The sequence below is a fragment of the Eriocheir sinensis genome, chromosome 25 (assembly GCF_024679095.1).
Source record: "Eriocheir sinensis breed Jianghai 21 chromosome 25, ASM2467909v1, whole genome shotgun sequence".
NCBI classification, from domain to species: Eukaryota; Metazoa; Arthropoda; class Malacostraca; order Decapoda; family Varunidae; genus Eriocheir; species Eriocheir sinensis.
This window is the reverse complement of record NC_066533.1, coordinates 5,118,648-5,128,892: the sequence shown is the minus strand read 5'-3', so window position 1 is coordinate 5,128,892 and position 10,245 is coordinate 5,118,648. Positions and strand designations below refer to the sequence as shown.

General features: G+C 46.2%; 1 protein-coding gene across 5 annotated transcripts in view; it reads right to left on the bottom strand.

Moving 5' to 3' along the window:
* The window catches only part of LOC127003231 (uncharacterized), a 69,471-nt gene that overhangs the window by 51,202 nt on the left and 8,024 nt on the right, over positions 1–10,245 (bottom strand). For all 5 annotated transcript variants that reach the window (XM_050869618.1, XM_050869621.1, XM_050869619.1 and 2 more), the window contains exon 2: positions 204–375. In XM_050869618.1, coding sequence (XP_050725575.1) covers positions 204–375 — 172 coding nt within the window. The remainder of the gene's footprint in view (positions 1–203; positions 376–10,245) is intronic.

Here is a 10,245-nt window from a genome sequence, read left to right as displayed (position 1 = left end):
TATATGAGGACAGACTCAAGCATCTAATGCAGCCAATGTATCTTGATTTAAATCAAACAACCCTGGCATATATATATATATATATATATATATATATATATATATATATATATATATATATATATATATATATATATATATATATATATATATATTCTCTCTCTCTCTCTCTCTCTCTCTCTCTCTCTCTCTTGTGTTCATACTTAAGGAATATCTTGCAGGCCGTGGGGCAGCAGCAGCAGGAGGAGGCAGAGTCGTCGCAGCAGCAGCCGTCGGAGTCCTCGGGCTCGTGGGGCGGCGGCGGCTGCGAGGACCTGGTGAGCCGGCTTTCCTCCCACGCCTCCTTCATGACCACCGTCGCCTGCAGCTTCCTCCCTGTGGGCACCAACAAAACACGTCCGGTGAGTCCTCGGGGTATAGGAGGGCGGGTGGGGGCGAGGGGCGCCTCCTCACACACGTACAACGGAAAAACAGACGGCGGGAGGCACACGAATCTCTGCCTCGTATTCTCACACGCTTTAGACTCACAACAAACACTTCCCAAGCCCACAAAGGAGATTAGTCGGGCTCTCATGTGTGTTTTTCTCACGTTCATGGTGGAGAAGACTTGTCATCACACTTTCAATACTCATAAAACTACCACCAATGAACATATACCCACACAACCTCTACGAAAGCCTTTTCAAATGTGCGTGCGTGTGTATGTGTGTGTGTGTGTGTGTGTGTGTGTGTGTGTGTGTGTGTGTGTGTGTGTGTGTGATCCCCGAAATGTTTGGGAATATGGGCATCATTATTAACGCCTCGAGTCATCAAAGTCGGTCCCGTAATAAATAAAATGTCAAACTGCGTCATCGGGTTATTGCCTTACACTAAAATTGGCCACAGTAAAAAATAAAAATAAATCACTACTCCATGTGCACTAAGTTACGCCGCTGGACACTATCATTACATTTTCGTTCAATATATGCAGCGTCACGATACCTTGCAGTTAAATTGTTATACTCAGACGCAGGTTGATGTTCTTTTTCATGTTCCTTTGCGCTTTTTTGGAGCTATTTTTTTGCGTGGAAGTCCGCGGGTAACTAGATACATTTTCGCGCTATGGATGCAACAACAAAACACCATGCCGTTAAATTGATACACTAGGTCACAGATTGTTGTTGTTTTCACGCCGGGCTGTTTGAGGCTATCATTTGCGTTTAGCTCCGCGGGTAACTGTATACATTTTCGCTCTATAGATGCAACGACAGAATACCATGCCGTTAAATTGATACACAGATTGTTGTTGTTTTCACGCCGGGCTGTTTGGGGCCATCATTTGCGTTTAGGTCCGCGGGTAACTCAATTGATGGCAAACCTGGGGACGATATTACACGCCCACCTCGACATCTCGGCTAAGTGCAGGCGTGTGTTGGCTACAGGAGCACGCGAAGAGGCTGGGGGAGGGGGAGGTGGTGGTGGTGGTGAGTGATGATGGTGGTAGTGGTGATGGGCGGAATGGTGGTGATAGCAGTGATGGAAGTGATGGTAGTGGTGATGGTGGTTTAGATGGGAGGGATAGTGATAATGGTGTTGGGGGTGATGGTGGTAGTGGTTGTAGTGGCTGGGACTTGTGACATGGAAGAACAGGAAGAGATGGAAGGTGAGGGGGGAGAATATGAAGGAAAGGAAGGTTAAGGATTGCGAGGAAGAACAACAGAGAAAGTGAAAAGGTGAAAGAGGAAGGAGGGGGAAGAACAGATGACGGAAGGAGGGGGAAGAACAGATGACGGAAGGGGAAGAACAGATGACGGAAGGAGGGGAAGAACAGATGACGGAAGGAGGGGAAGAACAGATGACGGAAGGAGGGGAAGAACAGATGACGGAAGGAGGGGAAGAACAGATGACGGAAGGAGGGAAGAACAGATGACGGAAGGAGGGGAAGAACAGATGACGGAAGGAGGGGAAGAACAGATGACGGAAGGAGAGGAAGAACAGATGACGGAAGGAGGGGGAAGAACAGATGACGGAAGGAGGGGGAAGAACAGATGACGGAAGGAGGGGGAAGAACAGATGACGGAAGGAGGGGGAAGAACAGATGACGGAAGGAGGGGGAAGAACAGATGACGGAAGGAGGGGGAAGAACAGATGACGGAAGGAGGGGGAAGAACAGATGACGGAAGGAGGGGGAAGAACAGATGACGGAAGGAGGGACGGTGGAGATGGAGAAGGGAAGACAGGAAAGGGTAGAGGTGGTGCAACGTGGAGGAACAGGTATAGAGAGGGAAAGTGGAGGGAAAGGCAGATTAAAGAGGAAAGGTGAAGGAAGGAACAGGTAGTGAAGATAGGTGGAGAAAGATGGAAGGGAGGAGCTGGTAGAGAGGGAAGATGGAAAAGAGGAACAGGTATACATAGCAAGAATAGGTAGATAGGAGGGACAAGTAGTTAGGAAAGGCGAAGGAAGGTAGAAGATGGAGGGATAGGTTGAGAGGAAAGATGAGGAAGGTGGAAAGAATGACTGGTGGAAGGCAGATGGAAGACGGAGAAGTGGAACAAGCAGTGAGTAAAGGTGGATGGGAGGGTCAGAAAATAAAGACAGGTGAAGGAAAGTGGATAAAAAGGGAGGAACAGATAGAAAGGAAAGGTGGAGAAGAGGAACAGGTAGAGGAAAGATGGATGGGAGGGACAGGATATGAGGAATGGTGGAGAGGGGGGACAGGTAGTGAGGGAAAGATGGAGAAAGGTGGAGGAAAAGTGGAGAAGACAAACAGGTACTGAGGAAATGAGGATGGAAGGGACAGATAATGAGGAAAGGTGGAGAGGAGGGACAGGTAGTGAGGAAAGGTGGAGAAAGGTGGAGGAAAAGTGGAGAAGACAAACAGGTATACTGATGAAATGAGGATGGAAGGGACAGATAATGAGGAAAGGTGTAGGGAAGGGACAGTTAGTGGAGATATGTGGCGATGGACGGCGGGCGGGAGAGGGCAGGAAAGGTGAAGAAAGGAAGGAACAAGTAATGAGGAAAGATGGATGGGAGGAACAGGCAGTGAGGAAAGGTGAAGGGAGGTGTTGGGAAGGGACAGGTATAGTGAGGACAGGTGGCGATGCACGGCGGGAGGGAGAGGGCAGGAAAGGTGAAGGAAGGTGGGAGGAAGGAGCATGTAATTAGAAAAGATGGGTGGGAGGAGCAGGCAGTGAGGGAAGGTGAAGGGAGGTGTAGGGAGGTGTAGGGAAGGGACAGGTAGAGCGAGGACAGGTGGCGGTGCACGGCGGGAGGGAGAGGGGGACGGTTAGTGTGACAAATGACAGACGCCAATTAAAGAGCATTAGCAGGTATTGCCGTGACGGATGAGGTCGTGGCACGTCGCTGGCTGCACATCAGGACGCCTGACTAATGACTTCAGTTCAGACTTTTCTCGCCGCCCGCCTCGCCGCGCCGCACGAGGAAACGTAATAACGCCTTAAAATCTTTCTTAATTTAGGGAGCGGGGGCTGCAGGCGCGTCCTTGCCCGGGAAGTGAAGAGCTCCCCAGGGCCGCGCCTCACCCTGGGCAGACACGCAAGAACGGGGGTGTGGCTGGGGCTGCGGCCTCCCCCTTCCCCTCCCCCACAACCCACCGCGAGATAATGCCGACATCCTAACCGCCTCTGATAACACTTTGGGGGCCACTTGGTCTTTCTGATGCGGGCAAATACCTTCACTGCAGCGTACACACACACACACACACACACACACACACACACACACACACACACACACACACACACACACACACGCACGCACACCCCTCAGGCAGTACACACGCTATCGCTACATGTTTTGTACTATATTTCAACACTCGTCGCACGCGATCAAAATACTCAGATAACACTTCGGTTCACCTCGAGACGAAAAAAACCCTTCATTGAAACGTACACACGCACGCACAGGCACGCTCCTCAGGCAAACACGATTAGAGTAAGGCACAACACTCATCGCTTTCACTTTCATCTTCTCGTTCCCTGTGTCTCAGGTGTTTGCGGGGTGCTGAACGGGCAGGTTATAGTGGCCGCACTCCTCCCACTCTGCCTGCTTCGTCTATTATAATAATATTAATACCAATTACAATTTTCTAAGGTATTTCTACTCCATGATTGGGCATATAAATTCAGGTTCGTTATAATCCTTTCTTTAGGTTTTCCCACACTGCACAGGATTAGGACACAGCCACGGTATAACAGATATCCACGTGTATCTCCACACTGCATGCACGGGTAAAGGACGGGGCATTCACAGTTTGTAGCCAGTGTGACGGTGTGGCGCGTCGCGGGACCCACAGATCGCCTCCACCTGCATGCGCGGCCGCGGCCCTCAACAGACAGACTGGCGGGGGTGACTGAGCGAGTTTGCCTAGCGCCTGCCCTCCCTTTCCCTGGCTCGACCCTCCGCCCCTCCCCCCCCCCTACCCCCCACCCCCACTAGCAAACAGCAAACATTACCCAGCGTATTCTTGTGCCAACACCACCTTCCCTTCCCACCCGTTCCTTTTCCTCACATTCTTTCCCTTGAGTTAACTTATGTTCCCTTCCTTTTTCCTATCCTATCTCTCCTTCCTTTCCCTTTCCTTCCATTCCCTCCCCCTCCCATTTCTTCCCTTCCCGACCTTTCCCTTTTCTTCCCTTCCTTTCCTTTTCCTCACATTCCTTCCCTTGACTTGCTCTTCGTTCATTACCCTTGCCCTATCCTATTTCCCCTTACTTTACCTTTCCTTCCATTCCTTCCCCTTCCCATTTTTTCCCTTCCCTTTCCTTCCCTTTTCTTTCCTTCTTTTACACGCCTTCCTTTGACTTGCCCTTCGTTCCCTTCCCTTCCCTCTCTCTTTTCTTCCCTTCCCTTCCCTTTCCCTTTTCTTCCCTTCCCTTTCCTTCCCTTTCTTTACATCCTTTCCCTTACATCCCTTCCCTTGACTTGCCCTTTACCTTCCATTACCCTATAATCTTTACTTCCTTTCCCTTTCCTGCCTTTCCCTTCCCTTTCCTTTCCCTTCCCTTCCCTTTCCTTTTCTTCCCTTCCCTTTCCTTTCTTTCCTTTCCCTCACATCCCTTCCCTTGACTTCCCTTTAGTTCCTTTCCCTTACCCTATCCTGCCTTTCCTTCCTTTCACTTTTTTGATTTTCCCTTCTTTTCCCTTTCCCTTTTCTTCCCTTCCCTCTCCTTTCATTCCTTTCCCTCACATCTCTTCCCTTGACTTCCCTTTCGTTCCCTTCGTTTTCCCTTATCCAACCTTTCCTTCCTTTCCTGCCTTTCCCTCCCCTTTTCTTCCCTTCCTTTTCCTTCCTTTTTGTTACCTTCTTTTCCGCTGTTTTCCCTTCCCTTCCACCCCGTTGACCTCACTTTCCTTCCTTTCCATTACCTTCACCTCCCTTCCCTTCCGTTTCATTCCCTTCCCTTCCCCCCTTTCCCTTCATCTTCACTTCCATTCCTTTTTTTCTTTTCTTTCATTCCACTTTTTTCCCCTTATCTTTCCTTTACTATCCCATTCCATCCCATTCCATCCCTTCCATTCCCTTCCCTTCCTTTCCTTTCCCATCTCTTCCTTCTCCTTACCTTACTTTCCCTTTCCTATCCTGTCTCTTCCCCTTCCCTTCCCTTTCCTTTCTTCATATAGGTTGTCTTGTGTGTGTATGTGTGTGTGTGTGTGTGTGTGTGTGTGTGTGTGTGTGTGTGTGTAGGTAGGTGACATGTTTACCTGAGTACCTATCATACTAATTAACGTGTAAGACAATCAGGTGCACGCCCTTTGAGTAGACGCCCTTGGGAGCCTTTGATGGCGTTTTTGCCCTCGAGTTTTTGCGTGAAGAGTGATGGACGGTGATGGAGTGGTGATGATGACGATGGTGATGATGGTGATGATGGTGGTGACACTTCTAGTACGGCTACAGTGATGATGATGATGATGATGATGATGATGGAAATAGTTCCCTCCTCCTCCTCCTCTTCTTCTTTTTTCTTCTATTTCTGCTACTACTCTTCTTTTTTTCCTTCTTCTTCATCATCTTCTTCTTTTTCTTTTTCTTTTTCTTCTTCTTCTTTTTCTTCTTCTTCCTCTTCTTCTTCTTCTTCTTCTTCTTTTTATTTTTTCATCTGCTTTTATTTCTTCATCTGCTTTTTTTTCTTCATCTGCTTTTATTTCTTCATCTGCTTTTATTTCTTACTATTGTTGTTATTTTCTATTAGTATTATTATCATTATTATTATTATGCTCTCCTCCTCCTCCTGCTCTTTCCTGGAACTGCTGTCCTCAGATCCTTTTGCCCTACTTTCATCTTTATTTTTTTCCTTTTTCTTTCCCTATCTCTTCATCTTATCTTAACGTCTTTTCATCATCATCATCATCATCATATATGGACGTGCCTCGCCTAATTCATACATACAGAGTTTACCATTGCAATATCAAGACGCCTTTCCACCTAAAATTAACCTCTCTTTTGGCCTCACGTTTTATTTTATTTTGTCGGAGCAGCATCTAGAGGACTTTTTATTGTTGTTGTTATTACTGTTTTTGCTTTTTGCCCTTGAGCTGCCTCCCTTGCTGTGAAAAGATGAATGAATACGATTACGCACTCCTAAGGGAGTCTCATGGGACGGACTCATAACAAGAAATGGAGCGCCTCGCACACACGGGATCCAACCCTCCGGAGACGCTCGAGATGAAAAGGAATCGCTCTTTGAATTTGATCCGTGTGTGTGTGTGTGCGTGCGTGTGTGTGTGTGTGTGTGTGTGTGGTGTGTGTGTGTGTGTGGTGTGTGTGTGTGTGTGTGTGTGTGTTCGGAAGCCGGATAGATGAAGAATACACGTGTCAGAGAGAGAGAGAGAGAGAGAGAGAGAGAGAGAGAGAGAGAGAGAGAGAGAGAGAGAGAGAGAGAGGGCACGGGGGGGGGGGGGGTTAGTTCGAACTCTTTGATGTTTCTTATACTGCAGCACTACATACATACAACACACATTCGCACAAACAAGTGAGTATATTCAATCATAGACAAACATACAAACATTCGTACGACACACTTCCACGCATACACAAACACGTACATGTACCTACACAAACGCTCATAACGCTGTACGCGAATGTACTTGTGCAGGCTTACAAGTGTGCATGTGCTGTGGTTAGTATCTCTGACAACGAATCTTCCGGCTTGAGTTCGAATCCCAGCCTGGGCAGTCGGCGTGCATCCCACCCTGCTGCTCATCCTGCTTTTCGGGAAGGTCGATAAATGGGTACCTGAGGAATCCTGGGGAAGGTAAACCATGGTAACCCAGATGCTTCACTGGCCCTGTGTCGGCTTAAGGGGCTATTGCACTGGGCAACTTTTCCGTGGATCTTCAGTCAAACCACGATTTCCGCTAGCGTGTGGTTCTCATTTGTTTCTTGTTATTGCTGATGATGATGATGGTGAGTAATACCGTCGTCCTTCGGTGAAATCTACCGCAGCTTTGGAAGATCGTGGACACGTCAGAAAACCACGGAAATATAAGAACCACGCCAGCGGAAATCGTGGTTTGACTGAAGATCCACGGAAAATTTGCCCAGTGTAATAACCCCTTTAAGGGTTCTCTCCAACCACACGGTCAAGGGCCAATGGGACGGAGATGAGCACCGCCGCCACGCGCAGCCTTAGCGTTTGCTCTCAATAAATGAATATGAGCGAATTCTGTTTTACTGCAAAGGTAACATAATCGTATGTAAGTAACCCTCTGTCCACATTGCTTTTCATTATCATTTAAATATACTTTTTTTTTTTTTTTTTTTTTTTTTTTTTTTTTTTTTGCTGTAAATGAGGCAGCTCAAGGGCATATGCAATCATCGCTGCTCCTTTTTAATACCTGGTCCTATCACTTTAATGAACCTTGTGTGTTTTGATAATGTATCTTCCCCCTGTTTCTTTTATGCTCAAGTATGTGTCATAGTTGTGTCGAGGTTATATAATATGTAACTTTAGTATTTGTTCCCTTCCAGCTCTTCCTTTTGCACTGTGTCTGATAATGATGATGATAATAATGATAGAATAATAAAAATATGAACAATGATTATTCGATAAGGGAGATAAGTATTACAAGCGTATATACTATTTATAGCTCAAAATTTATCGCAGCACAGGATTAAGGACAATTTGAAAAGATACAAATATTAATAATGTACAAGACTTAGAAGACAATATCCCTTATTATCAAACATTCCATAGAGCTTTCGTAGAGGTTATGGGTGTTTCCATGGGTAATTTTAGAGCCTAGTGATAGTTTGACAAGGCTTCTGCACCATGAAAGTGAAAAAACACGCATGAGGACCCGACTAAGCTCCTTTGTGGCTTGTGAAAATATTCTTCGTGGGAGCCGAAAGCATCTGAGAATACGGCCACAAGGAGAAAGGTACAAATATGTTTTACCACGTCCATAACCTATCGCAGTATGTTTTTTTGTTTGTTTGTTTGTTTTTACGTCTTTACCTGTGGCGCCGGTAGGCTTCGTAATAGGGTCTGATGGTCGGCCCCAGCCCGTTGTGGAGCAGACAAGTGAATATAGGGGCGCCATCTTGCATTAGCTCATGCTGCCCCCCGGAGCTCATCTTTGATCCTAGAATCTAGAGTCCGGTTTGATGGGTGGTCTTCTGGACAGCATGTGGGTAGTCTTAGGCCACTCGGCGGTGACTCAAAAATCCCAGCTTGTGGCACCGGGCGGGGCGCGAACCCGCGCCGACTTGGACGCGGCGCCATCAAGCTATCCACTCAGCCACCGCCTCCCAATAAAATAACTTTTGATGATATGCGTTTAGCTGGTGATCTATCGCACTCACACTTCCCAATATCTATCATCGCTGATCTCAGGGTTTCAAGGAAGAGCACCGGATAGTTTTTTTTTTTTTTTTTTTTTTAAGGTCATGTAACGAAAAACTTGCTTCCCTACACACACAAAAAAATTACATGATATAGATTCTTGCATACATGATAAACTACATTCATACATCATGTATACATACATACATACGCACATACACGCTTACACATCCTTGTCACAGAAACGTCAGTGAAACATGTCAGCAAGTCCGGGAGGATCCGCACACACACACACACACACACACACACACACACACACACACACACACACACACACACTCACACACACACACACACACACACACACACACACACACACACACACACACACACACACACACACACACACACACACACACACACACACACACACACACACACACACACACACACACAGACACAGAGAGAGAGAGAGAGAGAGAGAGAGAGAGAGAGTTACTGGGTTCATTCACGATTTACAGGAAGCTCTTTAAAGGTAGAAAAGGACAAATAGATAGATATATAGATATACATAGATAGATAGATAGATAGATAGGTATGTAGCAATGCAGGTAGGAAGACTGAATTAGAGAGAGAGAGAGAGAGAGAGAGAGCGTACCAAGGACGTGATTGATCCTAAAGCCAACACTACAGCCAATCACTCGGAAATACGATGGGGCCAACTTTCTGGTTATCGAAAAAGAGCGTAAGGGTCGACGGGGGACTAGACGGCAGTGAAATGAGTTAGTGTGGATTGTAGAAACTTCTCGACAGGATGAAAAGAAGTAATTACTGGGATGGGTGAATTAATTATATAGAAGAAAAAACGTGTATATATCAAGAATGCTGTGCGTGTGGCCTCATTTTTTTTTTTTTTTTTTTTTTTTTTTGCTATTGTTGTTGATGTTGGAGCAGCGTCTGGTGGGCTTTTTTTTTTTGTTGTTGTTGTTGTTGTTGCTGTTTTTGTTTTTTGCCCATAAGCTATCTCCATTACTGTAAAAAAAATATTATTACGTGCCTACAAAAAAAAAAAAACGGTGAAAAACGGTGAATGGTTAACGTCAAACTTTTTCCTCTCCTTTTTTTCCCCTCCTTTGAGATCCGTCCCATTACTATCAGTCAGCCAGACCAGATCCCTACAAGCTTTCTGGGAACCGCTTTGATGGCTAATGGCGATCCAGCATTTTTTTTGTTTGTTTATCTGTTAGTACTTACCGTATCTCTCTCTCTCTCTCTCTCTCTCTCTCTCTCTCTCTTTTTTTCAGAGTATACATAAGCGTGGGCATAATCAGTCTTTGGTATATTTCTTTTCCTATAGAACAACATAGTACGTATAATAACAACTAACCTCCCCTTCTCACCCTTCTCATAAACTACCTTCACTTCCGTTCTCAGACTTCCCTTCCTACTTTTCCTTCC